Consider the following 20,397-nt stretch of genomic DNA (forward strand, 5'->3'; position numbering starts at 1 on the left):
TCAGCGCTCCCCTGTGCCACACCGACACACGGGCAGCGATCTCCCCATCCCGTTTTACAGGAGGGCAAAACCCCCCGAGCATCTCCTTGGGTACCACTCCCAGCCCCGGTTTGGTGCGGCCAGCCCGGAGCAACTTCTCCCATCTGAGAACTGAACCACAGCTCCCCTGGCACCGCTCAGGTGTGCAGCTTTGAGGGCTGAGAACTCGCTGCTGGGGTCACCTGGGGCAGGTCCTGCTTTTTGTCCCCTCCTCGGGGCTCTCAGAGGGGTCAGCATGAGAAGCCCCCACTTTCCTGTGATGGTTTTGCTGGCTATCATTTTGCTGTCTCAGTAAGAACAACCTAAAATGGAGAAGTAGGGACCAAAAAACGGCTCAGCACTGGGTGCACAGCTCTAGGATCAGGGGGGTGTATGTGTGTGTGTGTGTGTGGGGGGGTGTGTGTGCTCACGGACAGGACCACAGGACATCCAAGTGAGGGATGCCAAATCACAAGTGGAGCCAAAAATAAGTCCTGAGTTGCTCTCAGCATCTCAGGATTCCTGAACTTTTGGGTGAAACACAGCCCAGAGAAGCTTCCCAGCCTTTTCCAGCCCTGATGGGGGGGAGAGGACAAGGCTGAGGTCCCAAATGAGCCGAGTGAAGCACACTATGGACAGGGCTGTTTATATGTCAGTGTGAGCCTGTGTGTGTGTTCATACACACATGTGCACAGACACGTGCACACACACACATCCCACACTGAGCATCCTGCCCCCTCCTCCTCCTCCTCCCTCTGCCTGGCCACTTTATTACTGTTTATAATACTAATATTATTATTATTATAATAATACTGATTGTTATTACTGGGACAGTAATAATAATAATCTCTCCTGCTAATAATAATCATCTCCTGCTAATTGAGAGAGACGTGTTAGACTGGAGCTCTCCTGATTTGGGGAGAGAGGGGATTTGAAGCTGTTGCTCCAAATGACCAAGCAGGGCCCCAGGCCCAGCACATGGACTGCCAGGTAACCTGAATGTGCCACATCCAGCACAGCCCTGATGGGAATGGCAGGATACAGCACTGCCACTCAGGGATGGAGAGAGAGAAATTAAGATCTCATTTGGGGAAGGACTGGAGCAGCTGCTATTATGGGTGAAGGAAACCCTAAAAACACAGGGGAGCCCTTAAACACAGACAGAGCCTTGTCCCAAAGCAGTGAGGAGAAGGGAGCCTTCCCAGAGCTGCAGACCATTTTTCTTCTGAGCTTTGCTGCTCAGGTCTGTTGGGGGGGTGTGTGGAGGGGGTGGATCTTCCTCTGACTGCTGTGGGCAAACAACATTTGCAAGGGAATTATTCCACATGAGCGAGAGGCTTGCGGGAGTTGTCTCCCTGTCAGACATCAGCTCTGCCTCTGTTAGTGCCTCCTGTCCACTTGGAGGAATGATGGTAAACCCTCAGCAAAGGGGCTGAGCAGCAAAGGGAAAGGGGGGAAGCCTTCTTATGTAATTTCTATACCAGATCACAGCTTTACCCTTTCCTCCAGCAAAGTGACTCTCAGCTCAGATACCTCTAAGAGTTACTCCAGCTTCCTGCCCTTCCTCTGGCTTTTTTTTAATTATTATTATTTGTTTTTTTTTTTTAAGCCTGATGCAGAGAGGATTTTCTAGGCTCTTCTGCACCACAGAAGCCTGATGAAGGCAGAGCTGTGTCTCAGCAGGGCTGGGAAGGTCAGCAGCAGCACAGGGGATATCCACAGGGATACCTGGACAGGAGCATTCAGGGCGCAACAGAGGCTGGAACAGGATGGGGAGAGGCTCAGGCATTTCTGGGCAGTTTTCAGTGACTCTCCAGCTCTTGCCTGTTGCTGAGTCAAAAGCCAGAGCAGTCAGCTTCCTTCACTTGCCATGTTTGGTTAGGAGCAGCTGCTCACACTGCTTGACAAGTGTCCCAGCCCCGGGTGCCTCAACCCATAACTCAGATGCCCATACTGGGATGCTCCTGCCAGCTGGGTGATGCCTCAGTGTGCTACACGCTCAGTTCTCAGTGGAGAGGACAGGGAGTGGAAGTTCTGGGATGTTCCTCCTGCTGCAGGGAAATACCTTGTCACACACACCTTATTCCTGCTGTGGCCTCACCAAAATGCTGCCTCACAAAAAGGATTGAGGGTACGATAACAGCAAGAAAATGTGCATTATATATTTTTTTTTCTATAAACTAGTTGAATTCCAGACTCAAGAGATGGAAGAAAATGTTGCTTCACCTGCGAGGGGTTGGATTGTGTGAAATATATAATTCATGTTGCAAAAACAAGCAGCTGAAAGTTGGGAAATACTGGTACTGGAGGCAGTGTGCCACTTGCACTTTGTTGCAGCCCTGACTGGTAGGATCACATCCTGTATTTTCATGAGCTGCTTCATTCAGGGCACTTGGCTACATGGTGCTCAAGGAGTGAAGCAGGGGGCTGTCATTTTTTTTTTTTTTTAATATTATTTTATTTTTTGGGTACTGCAAAATGTGTGCCTGTTTTGTTTGTTTACTGCCTGCCAAGCAAGCCCTGCAGGCAATACATCACTATTCATTGTCTTGTGGTGCTCTGAAGATGTTTGCAGCTACACTTGCCTTGTAGCTGATGATAGAGCATTTATGCTCCTGATGAGGAGGCAAGAGGGAGCTGGTTGTTTTCCTGGCTTTGGAAGGGAAAAGAGTTTTCCCCTTTTAACCACATGGGGAAGGAGCAGCAGGTGCAGGGTCAGAGCTTGGGACCTCTTGGCTCTCAGTGCTATTGAGTCCTGGAGATTGTACCAGTTTGCTGGCTGAGCTGCCAGCATCTTGGAAAACAGCTGTGAGTGTTCAGCAGCTCTGCAAAATGGCCCCTGGGGTCTCGTGTTGGGCACCCACAAAATTAGGAATGTACAGACTGTGGCCTCCTGACAAAACTGTGGTTTAATATTTAATTCTGACCATATAAAAACGGCCTTATTTATTACAACGCCCTCATTGTTAGCTGGAGTATCATGTGTCCTTTGCACTGGGTAAGGGATAAGGTGCTGTGAGAAAAAGAAATAGCACTTGGTTGGGAAAGCAAAGGCAGTGCTGTGCTGCATCCCTGCAAGTGCCTGAATGAAGGCTGGGCAAGTATAATCTCACATCTAAGTCCTTGGCTTTGCAAGCCTGTTTTATCATATGGCAATTTTTTTTTTCTTCTTTTAATGAAAACGACAATTTCCCCGTTATATTTTTATGAATGGGGAAAACAAGAGGCTGTCAATTATTTATGCACTGCGATGCCCCACGCCCATCACAGGGAGGACTGAGACTTACATTTACAGCAAAGGCACACAAGCCAGAACTTCTCAACTGACTGCAAGAAAAGGCTGTTATTTGGGAGAGATACCCTGCTACCACACTCCTCCTCACTCCAAGCAGGCTGGGAAGAGTCCTTCCCCATGAAACATATTCTCACACAATGGATCAAAAAGCCAGAGCTCACCCTGAGTCTGGAGATGAGCTGTTAAAGGCAATTTGGCTTGGAACTCATGTCTTGGGCTGCCTTTCCTCTCCTGGTGAGAGTCCCTGGAGTCAGTGCTGCCCAAAGCATGGTGTGACTTTGCTGGGTGGGGGCAGAGAGGCTGAAGGTGGACCCCTCCCAGGAATTTCCATGGGATGTCAACTTTGCCATAAAGGCATCTCTTCTGTGGCTGCAAACCCTGTGTGAAACTAAAGTCACATCAAATCTGCAGCCCTTCCTCAGCCTGGGCAAGCTCTGCAGCATGGGGCTGTGATCTGTGTGCTAACCCACATGCATCCCAAGATCCTGGCTGGAGCTCTGGCTTGGGAGAGCTGTCACCACATCTCGTCGAGCTATGGGCAATGTTCCCAGCTTGTAAAAAGCACAAATGTGTCCCAGAGGTTCACAGGCACCCCTGGAGCTGAAGGCAGCAGCCCAGATCCCATGCAGTTTGTGTGGACTTTGCAGAGTTGCCCCTCTGGGATGCTCTGGGAAGGTGATGGGGCAGCATAGAGCAGCTCCAGGCTCTCACAGGCAGCACCAGCAACCTCCTGCCACAGTGGCAACCAAGTGAGACAGATCTCTACAGCTCACTAAGGCAGAGAAAGGTCTCCTTCAGAGCCCAGCACAAATGCACTGTGTGGGAATGATGTGGGAGTCAGCCTCTCTCCCAGGAGGTTTGCCGGGAGCTCTGTGCATGCTGGGTCACTGATCCCTTATGATAAGAGCTGAGGGGATTTTTCCTGCCAGCATCTCGTGCTCTGCCCCACCACTGTGCAGCCATGGATGGTCCCTGCCCCTCTGGACGTGCCCAGGGCACAGCCTCAGTTAAATTCTTCCATTTTTCCAGTGTTATCTACATCTTCTCTCTCCTCCTGCTCCAGCTGCCAAAGTGACAAGGCACCACCCTTACAGCTCATTTTGGGAGGCTGACACCAAGGGAAGCACAGACAATGAGGGGAGTGAGGAAAAGGGGGAGCAGCAGTTCTTCACCACATTGTCTTCTCTACCAGAAGAAAGAATAACAAGTCAAGGATAAGGAAGCCCAGTGAGCTCAACGGCCCAATGTATCTCAAAATGCTGGCAATGAAAAGAGCAAAACCAGTTTTTGGGCTAATGCAGAAATGAATGATGGGAAACAAACAAGTGTGGGACATTTTGTGTGCAAGGCATCACGCAGGCTTGCAAAAGCTTGTCTCATTTTTGGAATGAGAAATCACAAGGAGAAAGGATCATGGCTGAAGTGCTTTGACCCCCATAAGATGTACCAGAATATTGATGTGGAAGCCCCTTGATTTGGCAGTCTGGTCATGCTGATTAACAGACATCTGGCCTAGTGCTCCAGGGACAGAGCTTATATTGATTAAAAACTTACATTTTCCTATCTTGCTGCTAAATGCATGCACCTCCATCTACTACTCTGTGCATGTAAATGTATCTCTTATCTCAGACAGGTTGGCACCTTCCCTCTTAAAGATCTGCTGTATCCTTTGACTCTTAAGTAGGAGACCCAGGGAAAGGTAAAATTTTTGACCCAGCAAAGAATCCTTCAAAACTGTGGGCCCATACACACCTTCCTTCTTGAACACCACCTGAATAAAACTAAGGAAGAGAATACTTTGGGACTCAGAGCACTGTCCAGCCAAGAAGTGCAGAGAATACCTGCGAGCACAGCAGTGATGGGAATGAGGACCAGAGCACCAGGACTCTCCCACCAAGCTGTCTTCTCTGCCTGCAACCTTTCCCTGGCTGTACCACCCACCCACACCCCCGGGGTAGGCTTGCCAGGAAGGGGGGAGCAGCATTTTAAATGCCAGTGAGCTGCAGGATGCTCGTGGGGTGGAGAGGAGGAACTGGGAGCAGAAGGGTTGTCAGACCTGCCAGGGCAGGAGCTGCTGCAGCCCTTCTGTCAAGGGACTGTGCAAAAGGATTAAGGGCCTGAGCTACCACTGACCACGGGATTAACCCCTGCAGGAAATTAAAGTTGTAGGGAAGGCTCTTCACTCCACAGCTGAGAGAATGAGAAAAAAAACCTGGGATCTGGATTAGAGCTGGCAGGGCTGGTGACAAGCCACCACCCACAGCCAACTGTTCCCGGCTGGATCAGAAAATGTTATCTCAACCTCCATGTAGAACCCCCCTCCACATCTCGCTTGGTTACCAATTTTTGCCAACAGTGCGAGAAGAAGGAAAACATCACCCCGTGGCAAGAGAATGAGAGGAGGAAACTGGGTAGTCAGCTCACGTGTCCCTCCTCTGAGCCCCTTCTCCCACTCCCTCACCCGCTTCCCTTCTCAGCTGCCTCCCTTGTGCAGGCAGGAAAGGCGCACGTGGTCTGGCGCGTTCGGCAGGACTTGGAGAAGATGCTGGCACACACATGGCTGGATTCCTTCCTGTCAACTGCCCCCTCAGCTCTCCTCCTGCTGCTGCTCTGGGCCTCCTCCATATGCCGCGCTCTGGCTGTGCTGGGACTTTCCTGTCACTCCTGGCTGGATATCCCGTTCTCTCTCCACCTGCTGCCGCAGCTTCCCCAGGAATTTCCACATCTCCACAGCAATCTGGGTCTTTCCCAGCAGTGCTACCCCCTCCCTGTCTCCCCTTCCCAGCCTCTGTAATTTCTCAGAGGATTTGCTGAGGCTTTGTGCTCTTGGTATTTCCAGCTCTTCCAGAATTTCCCAGTCTCATTATTGTGCATTGGTCAGGGAGGATTGGAATGCCAATAGTGTTTTCTGCTTGAGGAAATGAGGAATCCAGAAAACTGGCTTCTCTCCTGTCTTTGCCACAGGCCTGTCAGGAAACTTTGGGAAAACCTGGCCAAAAGCCCTTTATTCTGTGTAACTTTGATAAGGACTACAAATACTCTCTGCAGGACAGGAGAGCATTGACAAGCCCAGGTGCAAACGCTGCACTTTGAACATCCTGAGCGAGTGGGGAACTGATGTGGTCTAACAGTGAAGTATCAAAAGCAAGGCAGCTGGAATTTCAGCCAGCCAAAATCAGCAGCCAGCTTTACCTGCATCATAGTTTACTCCTCCATGAAATGAGGATAAAGTTGATCTTTCTTGGAGGAAACATTTTTTACCATCAACACATTTGCGTTTCAGAGGTGCCTTCATTGCCAATCTAAAAAATCAGAATCTTTTTGACCTTTTCACATCACAGAGAAAAGGGTGAGGTTTTTATTCACACCAGGCCAGGAATGTGGCAGAGTCCCTTTCAAATCCAAGTGGGTTTTACACTTTTTCTCCTCCCTTTCCAGCTTTCTGTGTGAGGTGTTTCCCTAAGCTGTGACTGATCACTGCAAGTCAGAGGGCACTATTTCCTCTGCAGCTGGGCTTCTTGTACGAATTTAAAATGTGCTTTCCATTGATTGTGGCAGCACAGCACTAATGAATCTCGAACACACGTGTTAATAAATCAGCAAGTGCTGCCAGTGAAGCCCCCAGCTCTTCAGCTGGGGCAGTGACACACACTGGATGTTTCTACAGCACTGCTCAGCTTCTCTGCCCCCTCTGAGTGCTTGACAAAGAGGGGCTGCCCCTGAGACAATGTGACCTCTTGGGATCAATGATTTGCACAATTAGCAGTCCTGTTGGGGGACCAAGAATGGGGGAGATCTCCAGGCCATTTAAAGCCACTCGAGGTGTGGTAGTCAGATTATGAGACACAGATTATGTGTCTCTGCTGCCACTTGTCCTGCCAAGGGCAGATGAAGGGACACGCACAGAACAACATGATTTAGTCACTAAATGCTGGAGCACCACTGTCCCCATCCATTAAGGGGTGATAGCAATAAAACATGAATCCTAAAAGCACCAAGGAAAGGGGAAGGAAAGAAGATAATCTCCTTAAAGCGTCCTCCATGCCCTCCCTCATGCTGCTGCTTTTCTGATAAAGGCTAAAGCAATTCAGCATTGGAAAGGGGAAAGGGACTTTGCCATCAAGGAGAGTGTGGGGGAGGGATGAAAGTCTGTGCATACTTTCTGATAATTTATTGCTGGCATCTGTTGCAGTCTTTGCTACCTACCCTTGTGCAATATGGGTCACCCACATGCCCTGCCAGTGCTCATAAGCCAGGCTGTTAACGGAGTCTGATCCCTCAGCCATGATCCAAGGGACTTGGAGAGATAATCAGAGGTTGCTGGGCTCTCCTTCTGAGTGTGCCTCATCCCAGTGACACAGTCACCTGTGCCTCCAGCCTCAGTGCTGCTGCCTGGAGAATGGGATAGGTTTCTCCACCTACCCAGAGCAGGAGCATCACTGGCTCTTACCTCAGCCTTCCTCCTGGGGGTCATGAAACACAAAATAACACCACCTTATGGTGGTGGTAAGAGTTATGGGAAGAGCCATTCATGGAGCCCACGGCAGACTTTGGCCAGAAGGTGACACAGAACTGGGAAGAGTTACTAAGCCAGTATGTGGCTACAATAAACTGAAACCCTCCCTGCTCCCCTAGCACGCTCCTTGGGACCCTCCCCACAAAGTTTGGAGGTGTACTGCAAACATTGCTGGTGTCTGGGCACAGAGGAGCAGGCACAGTGCCTGCTGTAGTTTCCAGGCCCTGGCAAGTGCTGCAGAGTCATTACAACCCTCTCTGCATCCCCCCCTTCTTTCCCTCCCCCTGCCCCCAGCAGTAAGGTTGGCTGTTCAATCTAATTAGGGGAATCCTCATTAGAGAGTCCTCTAGAGTCTGACAGCAGGCCAAATGTCCAAGTGGCACTTCAGCTCGGTGTATTTTTGGCCACTGGAGCCCATGGGCCAGAAATGGATGATTTCATTTCGTTGCTTTGAGCTGAAACTAAAAAAGTTGTCTTTTACTGTCCTATTTGAAACAGTAATAAGAAAAGGCCATCACCAGCCCCACGGGCCACCCTGTTTCCTCCAGAATGTGCAAAGACATTCAACCCCAAGCACATGAAAGAAAGCCCTGACCACTGTTGCCCCAATGGACCACAGGGCATTCAGCTGACATGTTGCTCTGGGGAGAAGGAAGCATCTAGAAAACCCATGAGAAAGACTAAAGCCTGCTTTGTGGAGCCCTTGGGTGCCTTCAAAGCATTCAGAGCTCCAGCAGTGCTGAGCCCCCAAACCTGAGCACTGCCAGGCAAGCTCAGAACAGATGGCACTGTGCCTCTCCTGTTGAGTTGGGGGCATACAGGGAGCACTCCCAGGTCTGGCAGAGTGTTCACTGCTGGAAAAATCCCCTGCTGAAAGCAGCCAGACACCTCTGGTGCTGCTCTGGAGAGGCTGGAGGTGTGGGCAGGTGTTATTTGCCCCAGGATCACACATCCCCAGTGCTGCACTGGCAGTGGGTGCAGTTGGCTTGGTGCTCTGCAGAGCAGAAGGCATCTCTTGGGCCACAAGAAAGCTGCTAATTAAGTCAGAATCCAAGACAAGTCAGAGGAAACCTTTAAAAAAGAAACTCTCAAAAATCCTCTCTGCCTCCCAAAAATCCTCTCTGCCTCCTTGCTCTCTCCTGACTGTGGAATATTAATCACTAAAGGGTATAATGTTCTTATGGGCAGTAGATGCGTGGGAGAAACTGGGATCTTTGGAATTCAAATTTCTCCATGAACATATTTCTTCCAAGTGTAAATGCAGAAGCTCATTGACCCTCACCTTTCTATGCATTCCAAATCCACTGCTCTGCCACCTGGGCATATGGTGTGCTTGGAGAAGCAGGCAGCTTTGTGGAAGACATGGAGGTTAATAAATATGGGTTACAGAAGAGTCCCCAGCCCATGTGCAAGCCCAGCTCGGTGCACACATTTGTAAATGTAAGCTAGGCTGGTGACTCTGTGCATTTGTACATGAAGGTGGCTGCTTTTGAGTCTTGGGAACACGTGTATGGGTGCACACAGGGTGGCTGCTATCTATGGACTGGGGAGTGTGGCATATATGTGACATGCTTTAAAATAATCCTGGGTTTATCAAGGCCCCTCCATCTCAGTGCATGTTGCAGTGCAGGAGACAGCATTAAAGCCTGAACAGGTGTTAATCACTATGCACTGTAATAAATTCTAAACATAGGGAAAAGGCTTATTTATACATGGCTGCTCCTCCCACCCTGCGCTCTCTGCTTGAGCCTTGGTGCTGCCTGAGGGAAAGAGGCGCCCGTGAGGGACCAGAAATGAGTGCAGGAGCTGGACTTGCCCTGCTGGAGCAGAAAGTGGTGGAAGCCCTGACCCTGTCCCATCCTCACAGCTGGGGGTGCCAGCCCCCATTGCTGCCTGGGGACAGACACTGTGCATGAATTGCACAGAGCACAGTGGGACAGACACCAGTGCACAGCCCCAGTGGGATCCTGGGCTGAGGGGGCACTGCAGAGGGAAACTGAGTCACAAACCACCCAAGCTTTTAGGGATTTTTTTTTTTTTCTTTTTTAATTGCTTAGCCCCCCCTAATTGGAAGCAAGCCAGCTGATACAGATGGGGTGTTACAAAACAGAGCCAAAAGGCAGGAGCACAAGGAACAGAGCTATCTATAACCCTGACAAAGTTGGATGGAGGGAAGGTGGGGAAGGGGGAAAAGGCAGAGCACCGCAGGAGGCTGCCCCTGATGCTGAGAGCAAGGACGTGATGGTTTGGCAGCGGGATTTGGAGCTGATCGACTGGCGCTATCCAGCAGGCAGATAAGGCTCTGTGGCTGTCAGCTTAACTCCGCCGTTTATTCCATTCCAGTGCTGTAGGGAGTTAAATAGAGCACACGGAAAAAGCCCTGCTGCCGGGGAGTGAAAGTCAAGGAGGGAGAGGGAAGGAAGAGGCTGGAATTGGGCAGTGGCCGGTTGGAAGTGGCTGCAGGCAGAGCCCCTCCAGGTAAGTGCCTGCAGCTTTTCATCCTCCTTTTGCACAGGGACAGGCGGGGACAGGAGGCTGCAGGGGTGGCATTTAGGATGGAGAGAGGTTTCTATGGGTCAGGTCTAGCACAGGCACCAAATGAGGACAGCTATTTGTTGCAGCTTCTCCTTTGGTGGGGACTGCAGGGAAAAGGCTCCAGCTCAGTTTGGGGAGAGGGGGGCTGCAGAGGATGAAGGTTAAATTGCTTTCTGTACCACGAGAGGTGTTTGGTGCATTGGCATTTAGATAAATGATCTAAATAGCCTCGTAAATGTGCTGGTCTAGACGCTGAACCTGCTCATCATTTTCATCAGGATGCTGGTTTTAATATTTCCCGGTGGTTTGCACTCCCATGTAAAATAAATCAGTGTGGGAGCCTTGGGGAGGGCAGCACCTGGCAGGGGTGTGGGGACAGTGTCCTGGTGGCAGAGCAGCTCCCAGATAAAATATCTCCTGTGGATGTGGTCAGAGCCCCTCGGAGGGGATGGAGAACGGCTCATTTCTGTCCTCTGCCTGAAATGTGTCCATCGAACTGCTGCTGTCACTGTGGGTGGCACGTCAGAGAGTACAGAAGGGTTTTGTGGTGTTTTCATTTTTTTCCTGCCTCCCCGTATCCAAAAGGGAAGCGGGAGGGAAGTTGAAACCTGTTGTCAGTCACTTATTGCCAGGGGAGAGTTTATGGTCTTTGGGTTTCTAATTAGACTGAGGATTTTTTTTTTTCCCCTTCTACTAATTAAGATGCAATCCCTCTCTTTTCAACACTCCCACTCAGTCTCCCCCGCCTCGGGTCCTTCCTTCTCCCTCTCCTCCGAGGCTCTCTCGTTCTTCATCTCCTGCAGTGGCTGCAGTGGGAAATCCCCAGGCTGCTCCAGCCACCACATCCATTTTACCTTAAACCAGACAGGCTGGTAGGGAATACAGCATGGGGAGGGGGTGTGGTGGAGCCGGGAGGATGAGGATGAGGATGAGGATGAGGAGGTGGTACCCAGATCTCAGCCAGCCCAGCCGTGCATCAGGCGGAGGATGCACAGGTGGCACCAGCCTGCCAGGAGGTGACAGAGATGAGCTGCCCTGCCAGGGTCACCTTAGCAATTCATCAGGTTAACCTTGAGCGTGAGGCTGATGTAGGTACCACAGCAGGTTATTGGAGCACAAACTTCTCCCTGGCACTTGGGTGAACGGGATTTTGTCTCTGTGCCCTGAGGTTCAGAATGAATTAATGTTGTGGCTTCAGCACGATGCACCTCCTGAAACATCCTCCATTTCTCCTCCAAAACAGAGCTAGTGCCTCCAAGGCAAAATGCTAACTGGGGAGGGGAAAGGACAGCACTGAGCTCAGCCCAGGGAGGTGAAGCTCATCCTCTCTGTTCTGCTTTCCCCTTCCAGGACCTGGCAGGCAGGTTACAAGGTCACTTCTCCCTCTGGGGCCGTGTGCCAGGCTGGCTGGTGGATGTGAAGAGCTGGAGAAGACCAGGATGCTGCCTGCAAGTGCTGGCCACCGGTGGAGGAGCAGGTTCCCCATGAGGTGGCAGGAGGCTTGTCGTAAGTAATGCCTGCTCAGGTGGCAGCTACACCATCCCTGCTTGTCAAGGGAGAGGGAAGAAAATAGGTCACTTCAGGGTTAAGAACAGGGGAGAGGGACAGCTAAGAATGGAGATGTTTGAACTAATTCCTGATTCCTTTAGAGGCCAGGCTAGCTGGGAGGGAGAGTGATATTCTAAAGCTGAAGATGGGCTTAAAGTGGGACAGCCAGTGATGATTGCCTCTGAATTCCAGCGGGCCTGGCAGGTGAGGAACAGCACCACAGACACCACTGCACAAAGATCCACCCTGAGCATCTCTCAGATCAGTATCCCGTGAGCTGCAGACTCCTCTCTGTGCCTGGCCTTTAGACACAGGCAGCTGAGCAAGGCTCCCAGCCCCTCACAGCAAAAGTCATAACAGATTTTAGAAGGAAGTGCAGGATGTGAAGGCAGAATTCTCCTACTGGGCACTGCCACATGGAGTGAAAATCAAGGAGTAAATAAAGAAGCTCTCTTTCAAATTAAATTGTAAACGTTCAGCCTGTGCATGTTCCCAGTGGGCTGGGGCAGCTGCCATGGTACCCCTGAGTGCAGAGCAGGCATTGCCAGGGTGATATGGGGCTCCTGGGAATTTATCTGCATCCCAGAGGAGCATCTGGGGACCACAGCAGAGTAAAGGGGACACTTGGAGAGTGTCCCTCACTACTGCATGCCCAGACACCAGGCAGGGCTGTGGTTTCCCTTGTTCCAGCCCTCCTGGTCACATTTGGAGCTGCAGCTGTAAGGAGCTGGGGGAATTAGTTCCTTCTCCAGAAAACAAACATCTTTGTAATCCATCCTCACAGACTAGACTGTGTAAATTATTTATAAGGAGTGCTTCTGAGTCTTGACTTCATCTGATATACCTGGATCAGCTTTCTGCTACCTACCAGAGTCACCAAACACCCAACAAAGTAACTTGATCTTCCCCAAACACAAAACCACTTTTTATCCCTCCTTCTGTAGGGCAAGAAAACGGCTTCAAGTCCTGTCTATTGCTTCCCTGCCTCTCTTTCCTGTAGAGCTGCATCTCAACCAACACAAGGAATTCCCTGGCCCCAGCTCACATCCTCATGGATGTACTTCTTGCAGGGGAACGAAACCGAAATCTCTTTTCTGTACGACTTCAGTAAAATATTTCCAAAAGCATACAGCAATGTATGGGTGACAACAAGACGTTTTTTGGCATATCCTACATGGCTGCAGAAGCTTGGCACGGATCCATTTCCTCAACATAACCACAGCCAGCTGCCTGAGACTTTGTTGCTGCCAGCCACTGCCAGAACACACACACACACACACTGGTGGAAGCCCAGAGCCACCCAGCCAGGAATTCTGAGATAAGCCCTGAGCAGAATGCCACCTGGATAGCATTACACACGGCCTGCTCTTGCCTTTCTTGGTGTACAAAGCAGCTGTTATCTCATCATCACAGCTGCCAATCTATTATTAATGCTGGGCTTTTGTTAAAGCGGGCCAGGAAAAGACAGGGGGGTCACTCGAATGACTCATGGCTCTTTCCCTTCCCCACTATAGCTCCCATTCTTTCTTTATTCTCTCCCTTACGACAAGAGTGTGACATATTCTGGACAGAATTAAATGTCAGCCAGGCAGTCAGTACCTGTACTGCGGTACTCCACAGGCTGTGATCTCCTTTCATGGCAATTTCTGCTGTGTGTCCCAGCCTCTGCATGATAAGAAAGCACAGAGGTGCTCTGGGTAAAGATCTGTCTTGCATTTCACCATGAGGATCCATAACGCTCCTTAAAAGGGCACATTTATTGCCATGGCCTGGGCTGATGCACACCTGACATCTCAACTGTAGGACAGTAAAAAATTATTGAAGAATTGTGAAAGACAGATGAAAGGAGAGAGAATGGATGTGTTATCCCTGAACATTTATCCCTTGGTCCTTAATAAAGTCATATAGCTTAGGATTCAAAGGGGATAGTTCTCCTTAGACTAGCAATCCACAAATCTGCCAATTCTCACAAGGATCACTGGGAACACAAACCCTGCCCTGTGCAGGATGACAGGGCTGGAGTATGAAGGCACAACGCTGACAGAAGCAAAGAAATGGGCTGTAAAAAAATGGGCTGTGGGTCAGATTAAACTCCAGAGAGTGGCACAAGGCAAGAGAGGAAGAGCATGGCTGACTGCAAAGCTGCTCCAGGCAGAGCTTCTCTCTTCTCTTCTTGGCTCCCTCTCTTTCACAATTCCTTCAGGATTAAGAAGTAAAACACCTGCTTGTTGGTTCCTCGAAGAGAAGCAGGACAGAAGAACCTGATTGCCACTTCAGGAGGGCCAGACAATAAATGCATCTCCTTTAGCCACCACTCACCCCTCAAAAGACTCTACCAGCCCAAGTGACTGCCTTCTCTGAAGAAAAGTGAGAAAGGCAGAGGACGGGCTTGATGTACAGACAAACCTGCTTCAGTTTTAGTCAAATGCTCAAACTCGTCACCTCAAAAACTGCGAGGGAGCTGAATTTGCTTCCCACATTGGAGAATAGTGGAATTCATTGTGCCACCTCAATTCTACAAAAGGAGCTAAGATGAAGGATGCAAATGTTTTACATAGTCTGCTTAAACATAACTCCCACTCCTCTAATGACGAGGCACAAAGCTTGCTTTCTTGTCGAAAATGCTTTTTTGTCATAAAAATGAGAGCTTCAAAAGCCACTGGCTCCCAGGGAAGGTTGGTAACTGCAGCCCTGGTGCCACTGGCAGGATCTGGATCCATGTCTGGAATCCAGAGCAGCTCTAAAAAATGCTGATTTGTGGTTTGTCCAACCTTGAGATAATGTAGGAGAAAGGGGGTGTGTGTGTTAACCCTTTTCCTGACACTGCTTTTGTCAGTTACCAACATACACTTATTTTCCTCATTCCATTGTTGTGGGCAATTTTGGTCAGATGTGGTTTAAACTGATTTTTACATGTCTGGCAACCATGATTCAGGGTTTGCCCCATGATTTGCATAGGACTGTCCAGAATATATCCAAAATTCTTAATAAGAACAATTGCTGGATCTGCACTCAGTTACCACCTCTGGGTGGGAATGGTCACTGGCCACTCAGAGATACTTTTGGGGCTGTTGCTATGGGATTTAAAAACTGTTTTGAGAGTTTTGGCAAAGTACCAGGTGTCTAGTGATTTAGGGACTCCTTGTTACTTTTCAGCAGTTGTCTTGGTCATCCCTTTGTAATGTAATTCATTAAAAAGTGGACACAAGGCCCATATGACACACTGTGAATATGGCAAGCAAACGATGCCCTGATTTAGAGTCTTGGATCTGAGTCTTATCTGTCACAAATATTAGGATTCAAACTGAAATGTAGGCTATTTTAATTTTTCTTAAAAGCTTTTTGATAAGATATCTGTTCCTGAAAAATTGGAACTTCTTAAATATACTTGGCCCTCCCTCTCTACCCTGACCCTAAAACTGCCCTGACTCTACCCTGACCTTTCTAAACCCTGGTTTAGAAAGAGCTGTCCTTTGTCAGAGGTGACGCCTCCCACCACTCTCTGCTCCATTCTCCTCTGACAGGGACCAGTATCTGTTGGCAAAGCCCACTGGGATGCTCTGTTCTGCCTTTGTGGTGAAACTGGAAGGATATTTACTTGCTTGTTCATATAAAAAAAACAGGCTAAGAGAAAAGTGATGCTGTCAGGATGCAGGCCAGCAGTAATGGGATGGAGCTGTGAGGAAACTCATTTCACTGCAGGGCAATGCAGTGAAGGGCCCTGCTGTGAAGGTTGTGCTGTAGTTGGTGGTGGGTGAGGATGGGAAAGCACTGATCTAATCCCTGCCCTCTTCCTTCCCTGCTTTTCACCTTCCAGTGCTTGGCTGCTGGCTCTCCCTGTGTGCTGCTGAGTCCTTCTTTGCCTGTCCTTCCTCCTGCAAGTGTAACAGCGGCAACCTGGAAGTGGACTGCAGTGGCTTGGGCCTCTCCTCCATCCCCTCAGACATCCCCACAAACACCAGGACCTTCCTCTTTCTCAACAACAAACTCAGCATCCTGCCGGGAGCAGTGTTCTCCAACCTCTCCGCCCTGCAGAGGCTGGACCTATCCAACAACTTCTTGGACCAGCTGCCCCAGAACATCTTCAGCGACCTGGGGAACCTCACGGAGCTGCAGCTGAGGAACAACAGCATCAGGGCTTTGGACAAGGACCTGCTCCAGCACACGGCCCTGCTGCGCCAGCTGGACCTCTCCATCAATGGCCTGGCCCACATCCCCTCGGGGCTCTTTGATGATCTGCCTGCTCTCCGCTCCCTCTCCCTCAGGTCCAACCGCCTGCAGAGCCTGGACAGGGTCACCTTCGAGCCCCTGACCAGCCTGCAGCAGCTCCAGGTCGGGGACAACCCCTGGGAATGCGACTGCAACCTGCGAGACTTCAAGCACTGGATGGAGTGGTTCTCCTACCGAGGTGGGTGCTCGTTGGGAAAGATGGGACAGGAAAAGTTCTACAAATAGGATTGCCTGGCAAGGAATACTGGAGATGTAAAACCTATGAGTGAAATAGAAATGAAGGACAGCTTTGGGGTGTGATCATGGCAGGCAGGAAGACGGGGATGAGCTGGAGATGGGTGGAAGGACAGAAAACAAAAGGACCCAAGGGTGCAGCTCCTCTCCACCCTGCCAAGGCATCAGGGAAAAGGTGGATAAGAAAGTAGTCTTTAGAGTTTAGAATACAGGATGATATGTAAATATAGTAGTTCTTATAGGCTGCAAGTAAAGTCTGTAGGTTTTGTATCTCGTGCCAGTTGGTCATTGTAAATTAGAATATTCAACACAAAAGGAGATAGAATGGATTGTAACAAGGTCTTAACTCTCTTACCTCCCTTACCCCTGCTATCTCCCTCACCTCACCCCCTCTCTCCCCCTCTCTCTTTGGGGGTTCCCTCCAGCCCAGGCTGGGGGCTGAAGGCAAAGCCCTTTTTACCCACAACCCTTGCAATAAACCCATGTATTCTAGAACATCTCAGGCCTGCAGAGTTCCCTCTCCCTGCTGTCCATGGATGCTCCTACAGGTGCTCGTGCTGCAGGTGGAGGAGTGCTGCTCCTCCAGGGAAGGCAAGCAAAGGGTAGGCAGGGAAGAGACAGGGGCAGGTACAACTGGCAGGTCAGGCTGACCTCAAGGACAGCTCTCAGCCGAAGAGCATGGTGAGGACCCTGCTACCATTAGTGCCACTGCACCTTCATAGGGCAACACTGCCAGGCTGTGGAGTCCCCAGCAGCCCTAAATTTCCTATTTCCTTGTTTTGTTTCTCTATTACCTGGTTGTTTTTTTTTTTTTAATCTTGAGACAAGAAAGAATTTTCCTCAACTAACATTAAAAATTTTAGGATTGTGAATTCACCTCACTCTTTCTGTCTAAAGGGAAGAAGTGCTTTTCACACTTGGAAATAACCATTCTATTCTCTTTCTTAAGCTGAGAGAATTAGAAGTCAGATTTGGCTGTAAAGCATCAAGTTTGCTGCCAAAAAAAAAATAAATCTTAGGAAACAGTGACAGTTAGGAAAAACACTGCAACTCATATTGGAGAACCCAACCTACAGCTCAAATTAACAAGGCAGGCCCCAAGTCAGACTGGCTGTAAAATCATCATTTCAAACCGAGCATTTTGACAAGTTTGCATTTCCAGATTTTCCTTGAAACACAGAAGACTAGGGAAGGTACAATGTCACCTATCAGGAATGCTGATGGGATGACATGCTTTCAGGAGCTGCAGCTCAAAGAAAGATATGGCACATTTTGCAGGAGTGAGGAGTGAAGGCCTGACCTTCTGTTTCTGGAGCCAGTGAGTAGGAAAGGGTCTCAAATCATGCGGATAGCAACAGTCAGCTGTCACATCCCTGCTGATCACAGCCATGCTGCAAGGAGATTATCTCTGCCCATGGCTACACTGCAGTCTGAAATATGCATTTGTGTGAGCAGAATCAAACAAGCACACGAGTGCCACTTTCCACTTTTTTTTTTTTTTTTTTGATTTGTTTTTCTTTCTTAACTACCATATCACAAAGTCAGTGCAAAGCAGGCAGACATCATTTTGCTTTTTTTCCTCCCCTTCCAAGGAAGCTGCCCAAACTCACTCAAGCATTTGTTTCAACATCTGTCATTATTTTCACAGAGATGGATTAGTTGTCAGAAGATGGGATGTGTATCTGTTGTGGGTTTTTTTTTTTGAGAAGGCACAGCCCGGTCCTATCTTTTTGCTTTAATTTCTCCTTTTCTAAAGTGGTTCTACTGAGACTTATATAACTCACTAAACAGTGTGAGGCTGACTTAAATGGTTTCAGAGGGCTTCCAAGTCTTGGGATATGCAGATAACATGCACCAGGAGTTCTAGTGTCAAACCCAACCCAGGCAGAGGTTGGTAGCTGATATGGTTGAAGCTTCTGCAAGGAAAAGTATGATTGGACTCACCCCAGGTGAGGATTTAAGGCTGCTGTCTCTGTATGGGGATGGAGCTGTGACTGACTCCTGTGATCTCTGTTGGCACAGGTGGGAAAATCGACCAGCTGGCCTGCACCTTGCCCAAGGAGCTGAAAGGAAAGGACATGCGAATGGTGCCCATGGAGATGTTCAACTACTGCTCCCAGCTGGACGACGAGAACAGCTCCACAGTGCTGGACAATACTGGCCCGCCTTGCACTAAAGGAAGCCCTGCTCCTTCCAAATCTAAATCAGGCCCAGAAACAGAAGTGGAGCCCAGTGTGGGATGCCCTCAGAAACAGCGGTACCGGCCCGTGAGCGTGCGCCGGGCCATTGGCACTGTGATCATTGCAGGGGTGGTCTGTGGCATCGTTTGCATCATGATGGTGGTGGCAGCTGCCTATGGTTGCATCTATGCCTCCCTCATGGCCAAGTACCACCGGGAGCTGAAGAAGAGGCAGCCACTCATGGGTGACACGGAAGGGGAACACGAAGAACAAAAACAAATCTCGTCCGTGGCGTGAAAACTGTTCTAGGAAGGAAGGGACAACGATGAGAAAAGGTACCTGAGAGCAGTCAAGCATGGGGTCCTCCCAAAAATACATCTTCCCAGACAGACTGTGCTATTGCTCCACTCACCCAAGTAGTACAACATGCTTCTGGGGGGTCAGGGCGCCTGGCTCGATTTCTTTTCCTCTGCCCCAGGCCCATTCTGTGCCCTTTCACCCTTGGGCCCTCCCAGACCAATAAAGTAGAGTCAGACCTCGAGTGCTTGCTGTGCCTCATGCCCTTGCACAGAGCTTCCCCCACACGCCTGCTGCAAAGGCAGCTGGCACCTTCTGGGAACCTGTGTCACCCTCTCAGCTTCGGTCCTGAGTCGTCCTGTATCCTGTCCAGAGTTCTCTGCAAACAGAGAGCAGCTGGGGGAAACCTTTTGTGGGAGCAGGACCCCGGAAGTGTCCATGGCTCACTGTTAGGTCACTGCTGTGGTGTGACACCAAGTTGCTGCCTACCCTACAAATCAGTGCTGCCAAGATTACATCAGAAGGGAGGCAAGGTCCCTGTGGTAGGGCAATAGTCGGTGGGAGATTTCCCTTCTTACTTTCAGAGGTGGAAGGATACCTGTACCACCCTGACACACTGCCAGGGAGCAGCACAGTGTCCCTCTTTTTGCTCCTGGCCAAGGCCAAACCTTTGAGCTGACACACGTGTGGTCTGCTGCAGGTGCACAGGCACAGAGTCATCCTCCTGCACACACACACACACACACACACACACACACACACACTGACTCATCCTGATCCCAACACACACACACAGAGCCAGTCCCACTTCCAGGCATCCAGGCACTCCACCTGCACATGCAGAGCTGTCACTGATGCCCATGCTGACCTGCCCTCTGCATGCAGCCATGGACACATCCAGCCACTTTCCCTCATCATAGTAGTGCTTATCACCTTCTGCTTCAGACAAAAAAAAACAAACCATGCACACGCTACTGAGGAGTAACAAAAACATCTCAGCCATAGTGCAGAGCCAGTGGGAACTGGAAGGAGAGGATGGAGAGAGGCAAAGTTATTGAGATTACAGCACCAGTCTGTGGAAAAAAAAAAAAAAAGAAGGTGTGTTCTTATCTATTTTATGTCTTCTCTAATAAATGGAGAGGGTAAGGATATCAAGCCTCCATTTAGAAATGTTTGATTGGCAGATCAGAAGTGGGTCATCAGGAAAGACTAGAGGAGGAGGAGGAGGTGGCTTACCACGAGTGTAAGCCGTGCTGGGAAGTGTGAGCCTAGGGAAAGGTGTCAGGGGAAGAGTCACACAAGCCAGGAGCTGCCATGGCTGGCACAGGGGCCAGCACGGTGTGTGGAACAGGGTGATGCAGCTGGGGTCACCGAAAAAGAGTGGGCAGAGTTCTGGAGGGTCTTGAGGTGAAGGCTGGAAGCTGGGAGAGCCCAGGCAGGGTCTGGCACGGGAGGCAGCAGAGCCCACATGCACTCCCTTCACCATCACTGGGGTGTCCAGTGACACCCACAGCTGCACCCCAGTGTGCCCACACACTGCCACT

The 20,397-nt window shown here is 49.9% G+C and overlaps 2 protein-coding genes across 2 annotated transcripts in view; one reads left to right on the forward strand and one right to left on the reverse strand.

Moving 5' to 3' along the window:
- CACNA2D4 (calcium voltage-gated channel auxiliary subunit alpha2delta 4) overlaps positions 1-20,397 on the reverse strand; it is a gene marked incomplete at both ends in the record, with an annotated part of 122,963 nt that overhangs the window by 28,306 nt on the left and 74,260 nt on the right. The window lies entirely within an intron of this gene.
- Positions 10,225-18,933, forward strand: LRTM2 (leucine rich repeats and transmembrane domains 2). The gene is made up of 4 exons (XM_083858936.1): positions 10,225-10,307; positions 11,715-11,870; positions 15,730-16,320; positions 18,399-18,933. Exons 2-4 carry the CDS (start codon positions 11,804-11,806, stop codon positions 18,851-18,853), a joined length of 1,113 nt encoding a protein of 370 aa, XP_083715062.1. The 5' UTR covers positions 10,225-10,307; positions 11,715-11,803; the 3' UTR covers positions 18,854-18,933.

This window comes from Zosterops lateralis (assembly GCF_965231275.1).
Source record: "Zosterops lateralis genome assembly, chromosome: 4".
NCBI lineage: Eukaryota > Metazoa > Chordata > Aves > Passeriformes > Zosteropidae > Zosterops > Zosterops lateralis.

Excerpts from the sequence above, each read along its gene's own strand:
- LRTM2 (XM_083858936.1), top strand. The coding sequence starts at position 11,804 with ATGCTGCCTGCAAGTGCTGGCCACCGGTGGAGGAGCAGGTTCCCCATG. Across the intron at positions 11,871-15,729 it reads GAGGTGGCAGGAGGCTTGTC|TGCTTGGCTGCTGGCTCTCC; the intron begins GTAAGTAATGCC and ends TTCACCTTCCAG. Across the intron at positions 16,321-18,398 it reads GGAGTGGTTCTCCTACCGAG|GTGGGAAAATCGACCAGCTG; the intron begins GTGGGTGCTCGT and ends CTGTTGGCACAG.